The following is a 22,238-nucleotide window of genomic DNA, read 5'->3' as shown; positions in this document are numbered from 1 at the left end:
ATGAACTGAGCCTGATGTATCTTCTTCCTCTGAGCCATAGAGAGCCATTGTTGTCCAAAAACTATTAAAAACACATCACACTGGGTGACATGTTCCTTCATTACCATGAACACACACACTGTAGTTTATTCTGACTCAGTCCCACACACACCGTCCTGCTGCCCCAAACACTCACTAGAGCCCCACATGTGGATTCATCCGCAGCTGAAAATAGTCCCCAATAAATGTAACCGTATAAAAGTGTCCCGCTGTTTAAGGAAATTACTGAGCCTTTTTTTAAATGAAACTATTTATGTTTTTAAATATATATGTCTTCTTTAGTATCAACGAATGGGGTTGTGGCTACAGACACAGAGTAGGGAAGTCAGAAAATGTTGAGAGGATTAAAACATTGTTGCTTTGGTTCTGCACATGGGATTTGTTAAAAATAAGAAAAATATAGAATTGGGCCAACCTTTTCTTAGGTTATTATGTCTTCAGGTGTCTTTAGGAGGACACCATCAAAGATTTTAACACTAAACTCAAATTATATCAGATCCTGTCTTTGAACTGTGCCTTTATATTGCATCACATGTTTTTACAATTTCCTCCACTATGTAGAATAGATTGTGTCTGGGCTCAAAATGCAAGTAAATTTAAACAAACTGCAGCATTATCTTTGGGCTACATCATCTTTACTTTTTGGTGTGCAGCTGGATCCTGGTCCAGTAGAGGGGCTTCATGGGTCTGGGAGGCTCCACCACAGCCTTCCTGGGTGGTTTCTCCTGGGTCAGACCCAGAGCGTATAGCCCCAATGGCAGAGGAGGAGGCAGGGAGCCCAGAGCCCCTGGAGGAGCTGGGGGAACTGGTGGAGGAGGGGGGGGGGGAGGCCCACAGCCTTGAGGTGGTGGTGGAGGAGGTGGTCCTCCTATTCCTGGTAATGGAGGAGGAGGTGGAGCAATGCCACCAGGGAGAGGAGGAGGAGGAGGGGGTGGAGCAAGGCCACCAGGAAGCGGCGGGGGAGGAGGAGGTGGGGTGGAGCAATGCCATCAGGGAATGGAGGTGGAGGTGGGGGCGGAGGTGGAGGAACTGCTGAACCAGGAGGTAGTGGAGGTGGAGGTGGAGGAGCTGGCATTGAGCCTCCTGGTAATGGTGGAGGAGGAGGAGGTGCCACAATCTGTCCTGGTAAAGGATGAGGAGGTACTGCTCCTCCTGGAAGAGGTGGTGGAGGTGGAGGTGGAGGAGGAGGGTGCAGCTGGCATGAACACTGGAAGCCGTCCTGCCTGGGTGGAGGCTGCAGGAAGCCGTTCACTCCACCTGGCTCACTACAAGGCACTTTGAACTTAAAGCTGTCATCCATGGGTGAGGTCTGCACCGACTTGGCCTCCAGGTAGCCCAGAGCGGGACCTGCTTCGGTCTGCAGGTGAGCGTCACACACAGCCCTCAGCAGGCTCTCATCTCCTCCACACTCCCTCTCTGTGGTGGAGGTGGTGGATTTCATACTGTCCCTGTCCAGCAGAGGAGGCTGTCGCTCCAGCTCAGCAATCTTAGTCCTGAGGTCTTCTATGGTTTGTTCCAGCTGTTGGATGACATTGATGTGTTTTTCCTTCAGTTTTGCTGAAGGAAGGACAAATTCCTCCTGCAAATAAGAGAGAACCATGAGGTATGACAAAAATCAGAGAAGCTCTCTTTTTTAGTAAAATGTTTTTATGTTATTAGAATCAGCAAATGAAGAATTACTTCCTCAGACAAAATCTTTTATCTAAATGACAGATCATATTCTGTAGGTCCTCTCTGAAATAAACACTGATCCCATGGGACCAAACAAAACCACTGAGGATTCATATGTAGGCTATAGAAACATATGGGATGAATATTTAGCTAACACAAACCTACAACAGAGTACTAAGAATACTCTTGTGGGGGAAAATGAATTGAGATATTGAGAATAAACTTATAATGTTTGAGAAAAAAGTTAAAAATAAAGTTATTATTTTGAGAAAGATGCCACACTATTAAGAATTACTAGAATTAAGTTGTACATTTCAGAGACAACAAAAGGTATGAGATAAGGTTGTAATCTTACCAAAAAAATCTGAATATGAAAATAAATAAAATATTTTACAAGAAAAAGTAATTATATTATGGAAATAAAATGATGTTTTTATGAGAACAAAATCATATGTAAAGAAAAAGTTCTAGTTTGAGAATATCACAACAAAATGTTATGATGTGTGATGTGTATGCTATGCTTAGATGGGCTCTATTAGATTACATGTGCATGTTTTAGCATTGCTTGACTGTCCATACAGTTAATATTTCCTTGTAAATTAATTTTGTTTTGAATGCAATTTACATTTTTCTATGACCAGTACACAGCTCTGGATTGTATGTCCTAGATGAGGCAACAGACATTACTTACTTACTCTTTCAATAAAACTATTAATAATTATCAAAATAAATTTAAACAGAACTTCTTCATGTGATAGCATAAAATCAATAATAATAATAATAATAATAATAATAATAAAACTTTATTTATAGAGCACTTATCAAAACAAAGTACAAAGTTCTTCACAACAAGAGAAATAAAATATCACAGTGAATGACAAAATATAAAGAAATAAAATACATAAAATACACAAAAGCAATAAAATAAACAGCCAGTTCAGGTAAAATCAGGATATGCTTACAGATAAAAATGTGTTTTGAGAAGAGACTTAAATGAAGACACTGACTCAGACAACCTAATTTCTTTGGGCAAGTTGTTCCAGAGCCTTGGGGCCCTGATAGCAAAAGCTCTGTCCCCCTTAGTTTTCATCCTGGATCCAGGACAGGAGACCCCTGCCCGAAGATCTCAAACTATGTGAAGGTTCATAAGGGATTATAAGGTCTAAAATATAGTCTGGAGCCAGGCCATGAAGAGCCTTAAAAGTAATCAACAAGATCTTAAAATCAATCCTAAAACAAACAGGGAGCCAATGTAAAGAGGCTAAAACAGATGTTATGTGGTTGTACTTCTTGGTCCTGGTTAACAGCCTAGCATCTGAGTTTTGTACAGTCTGCAGTCGTGTCAAAGTTTTTTGATTAAGACAAGTGAACAGGCTGTTACAATAATCAAGGCGTGAGGAGATAAAAGCATGTACAACAGTTTCTGCATCACTAAGATTTAAAATAGATCGGATTTTTGCAATATTTCTGAGGTGATAAAAACATGATTAGACAAGCTTAGTGATATGTTGCTCAAAACATAGATTGCTATCAAACAGGACACCAAGATTTCTCCCAACAGGCTTGATATGTTGTGACAGGTTACCAGTAGGCAGTATTTGTTTCGTGATGTGTTGGGGCCCAATAACAAGGATTTCAGTTTTATTTGAGTTGAGCTGAAGAAAATTTATCGACATCCAGTTTTTTATGTCAGACAGGCAGTCCTGCAGAGAACTCAGCATACTAAGGTCAGTGGACTTGACAGGGAGGTACAACTGTGTGTCATCCGCACAACAATGAAAAGAAATACCATGTCTGCAGATCATCACCCAAAGGAAGCATGTATAAGGAGAACAGTATTGGTCCCAGAATTGAACCTTGAGGCACACCGTACTTGATATGGGAAAAGGATGACATAAAGTTATTAATGCTGACACAGAATTTCCTATTGGACAGATAAGATGAGAACCAGTCTAGTGCAGTGCCAGATATGCCCACCCAGTGCCTCAGTCTATCTAAAAGAATGCCATGATCAATTGTGTCAAAGGCAGCACTTACATCCAGCAGCACAAGAATTGAACATATGCCTGTGTCTGCATTCATTAAAAGGTCATTAGTGACTTTGAGAAGAGCTGTCTCAGTGCTGTGGTGTTGACGAAAGCCAGATTGGAACTTTTCAAAGGTATTATTGTTTGGAGTTTATCTTCTCTGATAGTGGACAGGCCAGCCCTCAGTCAAAGTGCTCCCATGTATTTTTGGCTAAAATATTGCTAATTGAAATTGAGAGCTCTGTGAATTTAATTCAAATCCATCAGACTCCCTACAATCCATTCAGACTTTTCTGACTTCAGTGCAACAGAAAATGCTATATAGATCTCAGAGAAAAAAAATATGAAATTGTTTTATTCTAGGATCATGTTGTAGCACAAAAAATTGTGGAAAATCTCAGGGGTTGTACAAGCTTTTGCACACTGTACAGAATTAACTCTTTGCTCTGTATACTGGTCTGTTTTCTACAGACATTTTGCTAAAAAATAATTTCAATTTCTTTAAGTACAGACAATTAAAGAGACTGACCTCTTGGCTCTCCATCTGTTGTTGCCTCAAACCCAAGATGGCTGCATGATGTTCTGAACAAACAGACACATCAGCAGGTCAGCACAATACAGTACAATAGAAACACTTTTCAGAAGGCTCATAGGCTCTCCTGAAGGTAACTGTGAACATATGAAAGTTTGAAGTTACATATTATAATTGTTGATCAAACTTATATACAGTATACATCACAGTTAGGTCTGGCATCACATTGGGATTGACCGATGGTCATTTGACTCCATACCAGTATCTGCCAGTGATACAGCCAACAGCCAGTACACTAAGCAGCATTATCATCACTTTTTTACTGGACGAAAATAAATTGTAATTGTAATCAGATCTTGTGGCTTTGAATATTTGCTTGAGCCAATTAGCCGTAGATGGTCTTTATTAAAACTGTGATATAACTGTAACACACTAGAATTTGTGATATAAAATGCAATGCTGACACTGATGTGGTGATCTGCGGCACTCAGTGAAGATTTATGTTGATATTTATGTACATTTGAAAACCCCAAATAAAGTGGACAGTGTAGTTGAGAGAATTCTATAAAAACACATTTGGATTCACACATTTCACATCATTTAATGTTTTCCAAATCTAACATCTTGACTAGATTTATGATTTTGATGTGGATAGCATAATAAATGCCGGTACTGAAATCCTATTCGGCTGAGCAACATGATCATTAGTAAGATAATACTGATTATTCATGCTGAATAACAATAGTTTTCCACACTTTTCTGCAATGTTCAAATGTCAAGTTTGAAAGTGTTATATTTTCATATTTTTCTGTGCTTTCCATACTTGTGTAAATGCACAGCTGATGTCTCACAGAACCTGCAGGCCAGTTAGCTGTCTCCCTTAACAAAGAATCATGTAGTGATGAACTGGAATACAAACAATCTGGTGCAGTATTTTCTATTTATTGATAAATCAAACAGGACAGAGATAGCAGAATTCAAGTGACAACATTATTACAGTAAGCACTCATGAGAACATTACTATATGCTATACTGTACTTGTAGCATGTGCTACTGATGGGGAGACTTGCTGAAAATTCCTACTAGTTCACACCTCAAACTTCTATAACACCAGCTGGCAAGTTGCGAGTTGCTGGCGAGTTATATTATCAAACAGGCAGACAAATCTTCGCCTGGGGCCTAACAACAATGTCAACCTGCAAGCGTTTGCAAATTCTCTGGCTTCGAGTCAGCAGAAAAATACAGCCCACAATATACTGAAATTATTACTCACCTTGATTGTCCTCTAAAAATACCAAAGCATGAAGATGGAGAAAACCCCATTTAAAGGAAAGAGGAAAAATAAACAAACACAAAGGTCAGTGTCCATGCATAAAACTGAATGGAGATCATTGAGTTTTAAACACTTGTATGTCTTAGCTTTGACACAAGTAACAATGCTCACTGCCTTCACCTCCCTATGCTCTACTTCCTGTTTTAGAGGGTGAGAGATTATTGAAAGTAAGGCAACAATGTCAGGAAAAACAGATAACATAAATCTCCAGAATTAAATAAAATACAGGTTGTAAATCCAAGACACACAGAGTAAAAGACAGTCCTCACCAAAAATCTCATAAATCTTACTCTGATATGGAATAAATACATTTATGTTGTGGAAAAGGTTTTCTACAGTATGTAGTTGTAGAAAAATGTCTTTGAGTTAATGCCATATATAAGAAACTATTATCTGCACTGCAGTTTGGATGATATTAGAGCCAACACTGGTTACATACAGTATGATACCGCTCTCCCATCGCTGTCACATCCAGTATAGTTCAACACACTGTATACTGTAAACCCTGAACAGGTTTTAATACATGAACAGTGGGTACAATACAAAACTAGTCAAAAAAAGTCAGATTCTGAGTTTCACTTTTAAAGTCACAAATGTCAGCATCTTGCTAATTATTTACTGACAATAAAGAGAGCTACAAATTAGAAAGACTTGCTGCATTAGCCATGTCAACTAGCCAGCCTGTGATTTATATTTATAGAGCATGTGTATGTGTTGTTCTTACCTGCCTCTGTGGATTTGAGTCCAGTCCTGTTGTCCTCGCCTGGCCTGGCTGGAGGCCAGGGGCCCTTCAACTGCCCTGGTAGTTTCCCCTCAAGAGGATCCAGGGAGTGAGGTGGCTGGTTAACTGCTGCCCATGTATATAGCTGGTCATGCTGGGGAAACAACTCTGTTAAAATGGTTTATTTTTCATGCCAGTTGCTCTGACACTCATTCCAATCAACTCTGTAACCAAGATAGTGGTACGAGTATAGTCTAGACCTGCTCTATATGAAAAGTGCCCTGAGATAACTTCTGTTATGATTGATGATAGATGGTGCTAATACTTTCGGTCGAATCAGAAATCTGGACATTGATATTAAAAATGATATGACAAATGCAAAACATAAATGTGAACTGAGAATTGAAAATATGTAATAAGTATCTCATCTCATCACACCCCACATCATCTTAGAGTCAATTGGAAACAACAAGTTGCTTTTGTGCCACCATGCTTCTTTGCTAATGCATGGATGGGGGAGAGGATCCATATATTGACTTGTGGTCTTGCAAGGCCGTAACCGCTACTGGCCAAGACAAAGATCAAAGCTGATTGATGCCCCTGTGGTGGGAAGCCTCTGCAACACCACATTTGCAGATCACAGTACAAACAGTGTGCAAAAGTGAGGACAAAATTCACAACAAACTGAATGATTATTTAAGAATTTATATTGAAACTCTATTACATGAAAAAAAGCAAATTCACAAATTTAATTATGATACATTATTAACATTGTGTTATAAGGCAATATTTAAAATGCCAATAAAGTTTAAACACATTAAAAGCATATATAAAAACAACTCACAACAAATATAAGCTAACTACAAAGTTGTAAAAAGGTGTATGAAGTGTGACTACATACATCAAACTTGGCTGATGCTGTGGAGGTGATTTGGGCAGTGCTTCCTCCCAGCTGCTCTCTGAAGCAGTCAGTGAAAGGCAGCAGGAGACCCATGGCCAAGATCCTAGAGCAGAGCCTCTCAGCCTCCTCTGGCTCCTCCTGCTGTTGCTGCAGGAACAGCTTCTCCAGAAGAGTTCGACCTGGACACCCAGTGATGAAAACAAGGCTTATGTGACTTATATATGTGAGAACCTGGAACCACAAGTACTTAATGAATCGATAGCATTTGATGGTTTGTGTCAAAATTAAAAACCTTCCTTCATATTACATCAGAGCTCACAGTGTCTCTGCCAGCTTTGATTTAGGATACATTGGAGTCTTTGAATGTGTGATGTCTGAGAGGTCTTGGCAAGCATGTTCAAACAAAGATTTCCCTTCATGAATCCATGTACCTACTTGTACTATGATTGCCCACAGTGACATACTGTGGTCCCTAATGCTTTTGGAACATTACATACACTGAGGGCAGAGAGGCAGGGGCATTGCCAGGCAGATTTCATTACAAAAACTAAAAAAACATACATTAATATATATATAATTTAAAAAATGGTTTTGATACTTTTAATGATAGATTTTACATTTGTACTTACTAACAATTAATAAAAATAGAGATATTGTCAGGGATACTCCTGGCTCCACTACCCACTAATGATCCACACCTGCTTCCAATCACACCCCTGCACTCACCTCAGTATGGGTCCGACCTCGTTCATATTTAGGACTCTCCATGCCACTCGGCATAACTCTTATATTTCCCTTCTCCAAGCTCCTCCCTTCTCCAAGCGACCTCCTGTTTCCAGCGTTTCTTCTGTCTCCAGCGATCTCCAGTCCCCAGCACTCTCCTGTCTCCAGTGCATTCTCCCTCCTACAGACTTCCTTCTCTCCATACCTACTCTTTCGGGCTGTTATCCAATAAAGAACATTCTGGTCCATCTTGGTGTCCCCTGTCTGTACTGTAACAGAAGTTCGGACCGTTACCAAAAGGATGACAGCCCTGAGCCCCGATGACCCCTTTCTCGGACCTGGAGGATGTTATCTGGCGACATCTCCTCACTCATCCACCACCAGCGCTTCCTCAGACACTCCTTCAACCCCTCTAGCTCTCAGGACTCTCAGGGACTCCGCCTTCGCTGCCAGGTCCCCGAGGGTCCCTGCCTTCATCTTCGCCTCAGGCCTCCCAAGGGTCCCCACCTTTGTCTTCGCTTCAGGCCTCCAGAGGATCCCAGCCTTTGTCTCCACTGCCGGCCTCCAGAGGGTCCCAGCCTTTGTCTTCGCCGCCGGCCTCCGGAAGGTCTCGGTCTTCGCCGCCGGTCTACGGTGACCTTCCACCTGTACAACAGGCCTCCAGATGGGGGTTGAACTTCATCACAGACAGCATGGTTTTGGCTATCCGCCTGGGGTCCCCTGCTCCGTGCCTGTCCAGTGTCCAGTGCATTGGCCAGTGCTATGATGGTGCCGCTGGCATGTCAGGGTGCAATAACGGTATGCATTTGCAAGACATTTTGGTGGTCCATAAGATGTTTATGTACATTGCCATGCCCCACAGACTTAATTTAGTTTTAGTTGACGGCATCAGTAATGTAGAACCAGTTGGAGACTTGAAACTGTGCAGATGCTGCATATTTGTTTCTGGCTCTGCTGTACATAACATTCCTGTGGTCTCCAAAGAGTAGTTCATCTCACTTGCCTGATTATTGAGAGCTGGCCCAGTGTATTACAAATGGTGACGAGGATATTAAAGAATTCCACTGCGTGAAAGGACTGTCTAAGGGACTGTACACTGGTCATACGTAAGAAAATTGAGTGTTTTGTTCAGGAACCGGGCACGTGTCGGGCTACTAGTTGGCATTGGACAGGCTAACATGGCCATGCAAGTGGGTCGTGTTGATGAACACGAGTACAGGGAGGATTTTGATTCATATCTGGAGCGTCTGGAGCAGTAGATGTTGGCAAATGATGTCAAAGATGACAAGAAGGTATGGATGTTTCTTTTTGTGACTGGGGCTGACACTTATAAGCTGACACTTATAAGCTGCTTATAAGCTGCTTATAAGCTTCAGGCCGACCTGAAAGTGAAAATCAGGGAGGCCAAGGAGAAGTACAGGAGGAAGCTGGAGCAGAGACTCCAGCAGAACAACATGAGAGAGGTCTGGAGCGGCATGAAGACCGATCCATGATGATCACTGGCTTCAGACCGACTGGCAGCAGAGGAGTTGAAGGCAGCTTGGACAGGGCCAATGAACTTAATCTGTTCTTTAACAGATTCGACACACTGGCTCCTGCTCATCCCCCCTCTAACTCAGCTGCTATCGGCCCTCAAGCTCCTCTGAGTACTCTGCTCCCCCCTACCCATCAGGCTAACAGCCCTCTTCACACTAATAACTCCCCCCTCCCCCACCTGTAACTTCTGCTGTGTGCTTGACTGCTGACCAGGTGAGAGGACAGCTGATGAAACTCCACTCAAACAAGGCTGCAGGCCCGTGCCCCCCAGCTATGTGGAGTCCTTCAACATTTCTTCAACCTGAGCCTGAGTCTTAGGGTCAAAGGGTCCCTGTTCTGTGGAAGACATCTTGCCTCGTTCCTGTGCCGAAGACATCGCGTGCCGGTGGCTCCAAGGACTACAGACCGGTGGCACTGACCTCCCGCATAATGAAGACCCCGGAGAGACTAGTGCTGGAACAGCTGCGGCCCATGGTTAGACCCCCTTCAGTTCTCCTACCAGCACCGACTGGGAGTTGAGAACGCCATCATCTTCCTGCTGAACCGCATCCACACCCACCTGGACAAGCAGGCAAGCACGGTGAGGATCATGTTTTTTGACTTCTCCAGTGCTTTCAACACCATCCAGCCTGCCCTGCTGGGTGAGATACTGGTGGATGCCCCCCTTGTGTCCTGGATTGTGGACTACCTGACACTACCTGGCAGACCACAGCACGTGTGCCTGCAGCACTGTGTGTCGGACAGCGTGGTCAGCAACACTGGGGCCCCTCAGGGGACTGTCCTCTCTCCCTTCCTCTTCACCATCTACACCACGGACTTCAGCTACCACACAGAGTCCTGCCACCTTCAGAAGTTTTCTGATGACTCTGCTGTGGTGGGATGTATCAGCGGTGGTGATGAGTCTGAGTACAGGGCTGTGGTGGGTAACTTTGTCTCATAGTGTGAGCAGAACCATCTGCAGCTCAATGCGACAAATTCTAAGGAGCTGATTGTGGATCTACGGAGGGCCAAGGCACCAGTGACCCCAGTTTCCATCCAGCGGGTCAGTGTGGACATTGTGGAGGATTACAAAGACCTGGGAGTACACTTGGATAATAAACTAGACTGGACCAAGAACACTCAAGCTGTTTACAGGAAGGGCCAGAGCCGTCTCTATTTTCCGAGGAGGCTGAGGTCTTTCAATATCTGCCGGACAATGCTGAAGATGTTTTATGAGTCTGTGGTGGCCAGTGCTATCTTGTATGCTGTTGCATGCTGGGGCAGCAGGTTGAAGGTAGCAGATGCCAACAGACTCAACAAACTGATCCATAAGGCCAGTGACATTGTGGGGGTGGAGCTGGACTCTCTGGCGGTGGTGTCAGAGAGGAGGATACTGGCCAAACTACATGCCATATTGCACAGTGTCTCCCACCCACTTCATATCGTGCTGGTCAAGCAAAGGAGCACCTTCAGCGGAAGACTCATCCCACCAAAAAGCACCACAGAGCGCGACAGGAAGTCATTCCTGCCTGTGGCCATCAAACTCTTTAACTCCTCCTTCTAAGTGTTAGTCTGTAGGTCCCTGTAGACCCTAGGTCACTAAACTGGACATTGATCATTACATCTCTGCCATACTTGAATAATTGTGCAATATTCTGTGTACTACTCCCGTGCAATATTTAGTTTTATGTTTGTGGTAGTTTAGGTGTTATCACTTCCTGGTGTATTTTGGGGGTATTGTTCTTCCCTTGTGTATCTTGTGTTTTTACTTCCTGTTTGTGTTTTCCCTCCAGTTTTGATTGTTGGTCCTCCCTTGATTGTTTGCACCTGTATCTCGTTGTCTCACCTCCCCCAGGGTATTTAGTCTGGGTCTTTTCTTTGTTCAGTGTTGGATTATCGTTGTACACATGGTGTTGTTCCTGCCAAGCGTGTTTACCGTGAGTTTGTATTGGATTCTTTGTTCTCCGGTGGACCTTGTTTGGATTTTTGGATATGCCTGCTCCCTTGTGTACTGTTTTTCTACCTTGGACTCACTCCCCTGCTTTCACCTCTGCTAGCCGGTAACTTATCTGCCTTTTGTCTGCCTGTACTTGCCTGCATACCACCCCACAATAAACACGGAAGTTCTGGCTACTTCACCCTGAGACCGCTTCCTCGTCATCTGCTTTTGGGTCCACATACCTCTATACAGCACCCCTTACGAAAATGTTAGTTTTTACTATTTATTGATATTGATATTATATACCTCCATTACTGCTGTGTATAATCTCAATAAGCTACACTTAACTCGACAGTACATGCGCCACTGCTAATTATTTAGTACTTATATTATTACATTGTATTATTATACTGTATTATCATCATCAACCGGTCAACCCACTTGGTACTTCACACTTATTTTATCTTATACTTATACCCACCTGGTACTTAATTTATTTTCTGACCTGTTTTTATAGTGTTTTTATAGTGTATTGTATTATATTTTTTGCTAGTACTTTCTCCTGTGTGCACTGACGTAAAGGTGAGCTGCTGTAACAAAGAGTTTCCCTTTGGGGATCAATAAAGTATTTCTGACTCTGAAGAATCTAGTGTTTCCGGTGGTACCAAGTACTTATCCACTGAAAACTCCATGGAAATTCGGCACAGACTTTTTGTATACTCCTTAATGGAGAAAACAATTTTGTCAAGACCCAGGCTTTTGAACCTTCCGGTTATGGCAGAGAACCTAACTGTGATTGCCAACCTCAAGCAGTTTGCAGCTCTACCTGGACTCTCTCAGTGAATGTGATGCTGGGCATAGCTCGGAGTTGGCCAGCCACCTGCCAGTTCCGGCTTCTGAGCCTTTGGGCCTCCAGCTTGCTGGCAACCACTCTGCTAGCAACCAGCCTGATTCCAGGCCTGCTAGCAACCAATATGCTAGCAGCCAGCCTGCTACTCATCTGCCTGCACCTCAGCCTGCTGGTCATCAGCCTGAATCCCGGCCTGCTAGTCCCCAGCTGATATCCCTGCATGCCTACCTCCTGCGTGCTAGCCTCCAGTCTATGTCTCAGCCTGCTAACCAGCGTGCACCTCAGCCCGTTCCTGTCTTGGAGGCACCTTCTGGGAAAAAAAACCCAGAAGGAAGCGTGGCTCCCGCCGACGTCATGACTCACTGCTGCCCAGCTGCTCATTCTCACTGCTGCCCAGCGCCTCAGAGACTCTCTGAGTTTCTGAGCCATCATCGGTCCTGCCTGGTCCGCAGTCAGCAGCCTGGCCGACATGAGTTCCTGCGCTGCGGCAGTCTCCAATCCTCAAGTAGCAGCCTCCAGTCCCCGTGCGGCAGCCTCCAGTCCCCATGCAGCAGCCTTCTCCTGTTCCTGTTGGGCCGCAACAGCCCCCTGAAATCCCTGTTGGGCTGCAAACAGCCCCCTGAATTCCCTTTTGGGCTGCCACAACCTCCTCCTGCTCCAGTTGGGCCGCAACCTCCTGAACTCTCTGTGCCAGTAAAGTTTCGGTTCTGGTTCTCTTAGAGCCACAGCCCCCAGAACTCCCTGTTGGGCCACCACAACCCCCTGAACTCTCTGTTGGGCCGCCACAACCCCCTCCTGCTCCGGTTGGGTCACACAATCCCCCTGAGCTGCAGAACCTGCCTGTCCTTGCTGGATCGCAGCAGCCTACTCCGGTTGGGCCACAACCTCCTGAACTCTCTGTGCTGCAGCAGTCACATGATAAGCTGCAGCACACTCATGCCGCTGCTGGTTTGCAGCCACCATGTCCTGCCGCTGCCTCATGAGTTGCTCCATATGTCTGGTCATCACCCAGACCTACTCAGCCCTGCTTCCTGGGCACCCTCCTGACTTGCTCTGCTCTTCTGTCCGACTGAGGTTCCCAGCTCTGCACCTGTCCCACCTCCAGGCCGTCCGCCTGAGGTTCCCTGCTCTGCACCTGTCCTGCCCCTGGGCTGTAAACCTGAGATCTTCTGCTTGGCCTTTGAGCTGGTAAGTTCTTTTGATCCATGTGATAGGAGCTGCTTATTAGATGAAATGGTTATTGATTTCAACAACAGCCAGACTAACACACTGAAAAAGTTGCCCCACTCAAGGTTAAAAGTTTAAAGAAGTTTCAATTTTCAATCATGTTTCAGAGCTAATCATATCACAGAGACTGCTCTCACAAAGATAGTGATCTGAGACTTAGTACTGATGCCAGTAAGGTTTCAGTTCTGGTTCTCTTAGATTTAAGTGCAGCATTTGACACAGTAGACCATGAAATTCTCTTAAACCGCCTTCTGGGTTGGCCTTTCCAACTGTGTTCTAATTTGGCTCTGAACATACATTACTGGAAGAAAATGTTGTGTCAAAAATGTGTCAAAAAAACATGACATAACCTTTGTGTCGCACAAGGTAGCTGCCTTGTCCCTCTGTTGTTCTCACTAAACATGCTTCTGTCACGGACACGCCAGGCTCCACAACCTCACAACCACAGCGTACTCCCTCACAAGAATTCTAATCAGACACCTGTTGCCAATCACACACCTGATCCTCATCTGCATCGCTTCAGCTCCAGTACAAAAACACCCCACTCACCTCAGTCAGTGTCCAGTCTTGTTTCTACAAGGACACTACTCTCTGCCCTACCAGACAACACTTTGGACTCCAGCCTTTGAACAGTGTGTTTCTCCTCTCCTGAGTTCCTGTCTCCAGCTCCATGTTCTCCTGACTCCAGTGTGTGTTTCCAACTGCCGATCTCCTACCCAGCTAAGCAAAGGACGGTATCAGTAACCATCATCACCCATTCTACTCACTGCTTTTTTAAACTCGTGTACAATAAAACCATCTGTGTCTCGGTGTCTCCTGCTATTCTGTCCGTAACAGCTTCCTCTAGTTGATCAGGGAACATAAAATTAGCTTCCATAGCTATGTTGATGATACACAATTGAACATATCTGTTGAGCCAAGTAATGTAGATGCCTTAAGCTCCCTCACAGTCTGCCTGTCGGCAATAAATAAATGGATGAATAATAACTTAAACTAAATGAGGATAAGACAGAAATTCGATTCGTTGGCAAGATGTTGAAAAATTCATTCAGGCTTTCATTTCAAGTAGACTAGACTATTGCAATGCACTTTCCACTGGTCTTCCTAAAAATTTCATTGAGAGGCTACAACTTATCCAGAACTCTGCTGCTAGACTGCTAACAAAAACAAAGAGAGAACACATCACTCCAGCCTTAGCTACTCACTGCACTGGCTCCCCGTAGCTTCTAGAATTGATTTTCAAGTCCTTCTACTTGTGTACAAAGCTCTCAATGGCTTAGGACCGGCCTACATGCATTCAATCTTTATTTAAGATTCTCTGAGAAATCATTGAGGGTGATCATTTACATCACAGATTCCCTGTTGTTTTATGCTCCTTCACAAGTCCTTAGATCCTCTACTGCTGTTTTTCTAGTTACTCAAAACCCCACCAAAAAGAAAACTGGAGATGGAGCTTTGGTGGAACAGCCTACCCAAAGATATTAGAGAGGCAGACTCACTTCTTTTTAATCTAGCCTTTTTCTAGCACCACTTCTTACAATGTGCATGCTTCACATAGACTCCCACATGCTGTTTTTAAATTACCTTTAATGCCTTCAAATGTCCATCTTTCAAATGGCTTGCTTTCTCTGCAACGCTAAGTACCTTATCTTTATCTGCTTTCTTTTTAATTTATTTTGTTTCCTGTTTTTATTTCTTTTTAAATGTAAAGCACACACACTGAGCTGCATGTTTTGTATGAAACGTTTATTATTATTATTATTATTATTATAACAATGGGGACTCTAGGAATATCAATTTGGCTTTGCTGTCCATCAACTCAGAATGAGCAAGGGCCCTTGATGAGCAGGACATCATAGATGATTTTGCTATGAAGCACAATGTAGGGAAAATGGCTTAAAGGATACCAAAATATGTAATGATAATTAATAAGCATCAAAGAGGCACCAATATAGCATTAACACATTAATCGGTACAAAACGATAAAGTAAGAGTGATGCACTCCCTTCGGGCTATAAGAAATAATCAGTATTTATATTAAATAATATAATTTAACTTGCATTAAATTCACCTCAGGGCACCACCCTTAAAGAAGGGGAAACCATAGCCAATTAATTAATTCAGTCACATCAAATAAATTTGGAACTCTGTTTAGTAATTTAATTAATAATTACAACCAAAATTACCATCAATAGTAAAGGTTGAAGGGTTTTAGAGTTAAGAATACTAGAGGTTGGCAGCATTGACTCTTGTGCAGCATTAAATTAAACGCACAGCCTTCCTGCCTTGGAGGTGACATGGTGAAGTGGTGTCCAGCAAATGATGTGGGCTTTGTAGATAACTGGCGGACTTTCTGTGGAAGACCTGGTCTGATTAGGAGAGGCGGCATTCATCCCACCTTGGATAGAGCAGCTTTCATGTCTAGAAATCTGGCCAAGTTTATTAGTGGACCAAAACCATGACAACCCAGAGTTGAGACCAGGAGGCAGACTTGCAGTTACCCACCCAAAACTCCTTAGTGACGGTGTCTGCCCCCCGACCATTTTTAATAAAATCAAAAGTTACACAAAGTTAACAAGAGGAGTTATACATAAAAACCTAAACAAAAATGCTGAAATAGCAAAACAAAATAGGAGAATTAATTGTGGACTCTTAAACATCTCTGTCATCCAAAGCTGTACTAGTGAACGATTTAATATCAATTATCATATTGACTTATTTTGTCTTACTGAAACCTGGCTGTGTCATGAAGAATATGTTTGCTTAAATGAATCCACTCCGCCCAGTCATATTAATAACAGAATAAGGGAATCACAATGCAAATACCACGTAGAATTTTAAAATAGTAATAATGTAATGGTAGTGGTAATATTATTATTTAAAAAGTAATAATAATAGGAATGACAGTCATAGGAATAATAATGACAATAGTAACAGAGCCAATAACAACAACTGTAGTAGCAGTTGTCGAGCACGAACACGGGGGGCAGCAGGTGGCCAAAAAACAACAGATCCAGTCTCTGCAGCTCCGGAGGTAGACATACCTGCTGAAAGCAACAGGAGGAGAGAGGAGAGAAACGAGAAAGCACAAAACTACAGGAGAGAGGAGATGTCTAGTTACATAAAGTAATGGGATAAAAATGCATACAGATGGAGAGGGAGAGGAGGAGAGAGGAAAGAGGTGCATCATGGGAAGTCTCCTAGCAGTCTAGGCCTATAGCAGCATAACTAAGGGATGGTTTAGGACCCCCCCAAGTCAGCCCTAACTATAAGCTTTATCAAAGAGGAAAGTCTTAAGCCTACTCTTAAATGTGGAGATGGTGTCTGCTGCCTCCCGAACCCAATTTGGGATCTGATTCCACAGGAGAGGAGCTTGATAACTGAAGGCTCTGGCTCCCATTCTACTTTTGGAAACTCTAGGAACCACAAGTAACCCTGCATCCTGGGAGCGCAGTGTTCTAGTCGGATAATATGGTATTATGAGATCTTTAAGATACAATGGTGCATGACCATTAGGGTCAGGGAGCAAGTGCAGAGAAGCTAATACTGTAAAAATATGATCTCTTTTCCTAGTTCTTGTCAGTACACGTGCTGCAGTATTCTGGATCAGCTGGAGAGTCGTAAGGGACTTATTCGGGCAGCCTGATAATAAGGAATTGCAATAGTCCAACCTAGAAGTAACAAATGCATGCACAAGTTTTTTGGCATCATTTTCAGACAGGATGTGCCTGATTTTTGCAATTTTGCATAGGTGAAAGAAGGCAGTCCTTGAAGACATAAACCCATCACTGTTTTAACCACACCCTCGACCTTGTTCTGGTATATGGCATTGAAATTGAACATTTAATAGTCTTTCCACAGAATCCTTCGTTATCAGACCATTATTTAAAAACTTTTGAACTCCTATTACTGGAGTAGGCAAAAACTCAAACTCTAGATGTCTATCTGATGGTGCTATAGCTAAAATTAAGGAAGTGATTCTATCTGCATTTAATTGAATGTCATGTCTCAATATAACAGGACTCCCCTCCCAAATTGATCATCTTCGTGCCGCAGGCTCACTGCGAACAACACTCAACTCTATTGCCCCTCTAAAAAAAAAATAATAATAAAACAAAGAAGGTTAGCTCCATGGTATAACCCCTAACCTGCAAATTAAAGCAAACATTGTGAAAACTTGAAAGGAAATGGTGTTCCAACAACCTGGAAGAATCTCGTTGAGCCTGGCATGACAGTCAAACATACAGTGGTGTAAAAAAGTGTTTGCCCCCTTCCTGATTTCTTATTTTTTTGCATGTTTGTCACTCTTAAATGTAAGTAAACACAAAATACAGTTTTTAAATGAAGGTTGTTATTATTACGGGTTATTAAAACATAACTTAACTGCAGTTTATCACACCAGAGTTCAATTTCTCTAGCCACACCCAGGCCTGATTACTGCCACTGTCATACAGGGTGCTGTATGGAGGTATGTGGACCCAAACGCAGATGACGAGGAAGCAGTCTCAGGGTGAAGTAGCCGGATGACTACCGTGTTTATTGTGGGGTGGAATGCAGGCAAGAACAGGCAGAGGTGAGCAGACAGGTAATGAGCAGACAAAATCCAAAATCCAAACAAGGTCCACGGGAGAACAAAGAATCCAACACAACTTACAGAGACCATGCTCAGCAGGAACAACACCATGTGTACAACGATGATCCAACACAGAACAAAGAAAAGACCCAGACTAAATACCCTAGGGGAGGTGAGACAACGAGACACAGGTGCAAACAATCAATGGAGGACCAACAATCAAAACTGGAGGGAAAACACAGACAGGAAGAAAAAACACAAGACACACAAGGGAAGAAGAATACCACCAAAATAAACCAGGAAGTGACAACACCTAAACTACCACAGCCACACCTGTTCTCAATCAAGAAATCACTTAAATAGGACCTGCCTGACAAAGTAAAGTAGACCAAAAGATCTTAAAAAGCTAGACATCATGCCGAGATCCAAAGAAATTCAGGAACAAATGAGAAAGAAAATAATTTAGATCTATCAGTCTGGAAAAGGTTATAAAGCCATTTCTAAAGCTTTGATACTCCAGCGAACCACAGAGAGAGCCATTATCCACAAATGGCAAAAACATGGAACAGTGGTGAACCTTCCCAGGAGTGGCTGGCTGACCAAAAGTACCCCAAGAGCGCAGTGACAACTCATCCAAGAGGTCACAAAAGACCCCACAACAACATCCAAAGAACTGCAGGCCTCACTTGCCTCAGTTAAGGTCAGTGTTCATGACTCCACCATAAGAAAGAGACTGGGCAAAAATGGCCTGCATGGCAGAGTTCCGAGACGAAAATCACTGCTGAGCAAAAAGAACATTAAGGCACGTCTCATTTTTGCCAGAAAACATCTTGATGATCCCCAAGAGTTTTGGGAAAATACTCTGTGGAATGACGAGACAAGTTGAACTTTTTGGAAGGTGTGTGTCCCATTACATCTGGCATAAAAGTAACACCGCATTTCATAAAAAGAACATCATACCAACAGTAAAAGTATGGTGGTGGTAGTGTGATGGTCTGGGGCTGGAAGACTTGCTGTGATAAATGGAACCATGATTTCTGCTGTCTACCAAAAACTCCTGAAGGAGAATGTCAGGCCATCTGTTCGTGACCTCAAGCTGAAGCGAACTTGGGTTCTGCAGCAGGACAATGATCCAAAACACACCAGCAAGTCCACCTCTGAATGGCTGAAGAAGAACAAAATGAAGACTTTGGAGTGGCCTAGTCAAAGTCCTGACCTGAATCCTATTGAGATGCTGTGGCATGACCTTAAATAGGCAGTTCATGCTCGCCCTCCAATGTGGCTGAATTACAACAATTCTGCAAAGATGAGTGGGCCAAAATTCCTCCACAGCGCTGTAAAAGACAAATGCTTGATTGCAGTTGTTGCTGCTAAGGGTGGCCCAACCAGTTATTAGGTTAAGGGGGCAATCACTATTTCACACAGGGCCATGTAGGTTTGGATTTTGTTTTCCCTTAATAATATCGTAGAAAAGGTTTCAGTCGTAGTCATCTGGACACTGTTTTCAGAATCAAGACGTTTCGGCTCCCATCCGGAAGTCATTCTCAATTGTGAAAAAATTGGACGGAACTGGAAATTTAAACTACTCTGAGTTACATAAGCCCTGCCCTCAGGAAGGAATCTGCCTGAGTATCTGTAAATAGCTAGTTTCACCTGAAACTGACCTAATAGTTTCAAGATGGCCCAGTAATCAGTAATCAGGCCTATTGTTCTCTGGCTGCATCTACTTCATCACTGCTAAGTGCCTGATTAGCATGTGATTGGCGTGACCAAGGTGATAATACACTCTGATAGACTTTGGGCAGATTAAATCTCAGACCACCATTTCTTTTCAAAGAGGGTTCTCTTTCTTCACAAAAATGGCTTCCTTGACGCCCGTTCAAACCAACTCTTCTCTCTACTAAGAATCTTCACCTCGCTGTCTTCAAATGTGTGGTTTGTAGCTTTTAAATGCAAATGCACGGCGCTCTGTAATCCTGAGTTAGCGTGTCGTCTGTGCTGATAAAGTCTTCTGTGAAGTGGCTGTTTGGTTTCGCCTATGTACCGTTCTTTGCAGTTTTCCTCACTGCACTGAATGGAGTAGACAACATTGCTCTGTTTCTGTGTGGGTAACCTGTCCTTAGGGTGAACGAGTTTCTGTCTTAAAGTGTTGCCTGGTTTAAAGAAGACAGGAACATCGTGCTGTCTAAAGATTCTTTGTAGTTTTCAGACAGTCCAGACACATAAGGAATGGAGACACCGTTCCTTCTTGGTTCAGTTACACTTTTGTCCTGTTTTTGGCTCTTTTAACTTTGTTGATAGCCCAAGTAGGATAACCACAGGCTGAGAGTGCATTCTGGACATGCCTTTCCTCTTTCTTCTTACCCTCTGAGCCTGTGGGCACTTCTTTGGCTCTGTGCTGTAATGTCGGATTACACCCAGCTTGTGCTGTAGTGGATGGTGTGAGTCAAAGAGCAGGTATTGATCCGTATGTGTTGGTTTCCTGTACACTTCTATCTGGAGCTTTCCGTCCTCTCCTCTGAGAGTAGAACAATCAAGAAAGGCCAAGCGGTTCTCTTTTGCATCCTCACGCGTGAACTTGATGTTGGGGTCCACCGTATTAATATGCTCTGAGAACGCTTCCAAGTCTTGTTTCTTGATTTTCACAAAGGTGTCATCCACGTAACGGTACCAATGACTTGGTGGTGTGCCCGGGAACGAGGATAATGCCTTCTTCTCAAACTGTTCCATGTACAGGTTGGCCACAATGGGAGAGACCGGAGAGCCCATAGCACAACCGTGAATCTGTCTGTAGAAGTGTCCCCGGAATTGGAAGTAGGTTGTGTTGAGACAGATGTCTAATAGTTTACATATGTGTTCAGGTGTAAGCTTGGTCCTTTGCTGCAAGGTGGAGTCCTCCTGCAGTCTTCTCATCACCGCTGACACTGCTTCTGAGGTTGGGATGCAAGTGAACATGGACACTACATCATAAGAAACCATAACGTCATCTGGGTCCAACTGGAGATGTTTCACTTTGTCCACAAATTTCTGTGTGTTTTCCACATGATGTACTGTGTTCCCCACCAACGGAGCCAAGATTGTAGTCAAATGTTTGGCTATGTTGTATGTGATGGAATCTGTGCTGCACACGATGGGTCTGAGTGGAACAATTCTGAAAACAGTGTCCAGATGACTACGACTGAAACCTTTTCTACGATAGAACACTCCTGGACGAATGAGGACTACACCGTCTCCCTTAATAATAACAATCTTTCTCATTTGTTCCTGAATTTCTTTGGATCTGGCCTGGGTGTGGCTAGAGAAATTGAACTCAGGTGTGATAAACCGCAGTTATGTTTTAACAGGTGGGGCAATCACTATTTCTCACAGGGCCATGTAGGTTTGGATTTTGTTTTCCTTAATAATAACAACCTTCATTTAAAAACTGTGTTTACTCGTGTTATCTTTGACTAATATTTAAATTTGTTTGTTCTGAAACATTTAAGTGTAACAAACAGGCAAAAAAATAAGAAATCAGGAAGGGGGCAAACACTTTTTCACACCACTGTACAGGAAAGCCCTCCATAAAGCCAGAGCAGCCTACTACTCATCATTAATAGAGGAAAATAAAAACAACCACCGCCTAGTCAAAGTCTGACCTAAATCCCATATGAGCCCTGTGGCATGACCTTAAATAGGCGGTGATGCTGCGCCCTCCAATGTGGCTGAATTACAATAATTCTGCAAGATGAGTGGGCTAAAATTCCTCCACAAGTGCTGTAAAAGACAAATGCTTGATTGCAGTTGCTAAGGCTATGGGTGGCTCAAATCTAGTTATTATTAGGTTAAGGGGGCAATCACTATTTCGCCACAGGGCCATGTAGGTTTGGATTTTGTTTTTCCCTTAATAATGTCGGGAGAAAAGGTTTCAGTCGTAGTCATCTGGACACTGTTTTCCAGAATCAAGGCGCTTCGCCTCCCCATCCGGGAAGTGTTATTCTCACTCAGGAAAAATTGACGGAACTGAAATTTAAACTACTCTGAGTTACATAGTTCCTGCCCTCAGGAAGGAATCTGCCTGAGTATCTGTAAATAGCTAAATTTCACCTGAACTGACTCTAATAGTTTCAAGATGGCCCAGGATTGTCTGAGTCTAAAGATTCTTTTGTAGTTTTTCAGACAGTCCAGACACATAAGGAATGGAGACA

General features: G+C 43.2%; 1 protein-coding gene across 1 annotated transcript in view; it reads right to left on the bottom strand.

The window, feature by feature from the left end:
- Positions 1-22,238, bottom strand: part of fmn2b (formin 2b) — a 64,944-nt gene that overhangs the window by 28,093 nt on the left and 14,613 nt on the right. The window contains 6 exon segments of the mRNA XM_044178650.1: positions 679-1,015; positions 1,018-1,618; positions 4,267-4,319; positions 5,543-5,554; positions 6,327-6,477; positions 7,225-7,403. Coding sequence (XP_044034585.1) covers positions 679-1,015; positions 1,018-1,618; positions 4,267-4,319; positions 5,543-5,554; positions 6,327-6,477; positions 7,225-7,403 — 1,333 coding nt within the window.

This window comes from Siniperca chuatsi, linkage group LG20 (assembly GCF_020085105.1).
Source record: "Siniperca chuatsi isolate FFG_IHB_CAS linkage group LG20, ASM2008510v1, whole genome shotgun sequence".
Lineage (NCBI taxonomy): Eukaryota > Metazoa > Chordata > Actinopteri > Centrarchiformes > Sinipercidae > Siniperca > Siniperca chuatsi.
The sequence above is the reverse complement of the archived record's forward strand: the minus strand, read 5'-3'. Positions and strand labels throughout refer to the sequence as shown.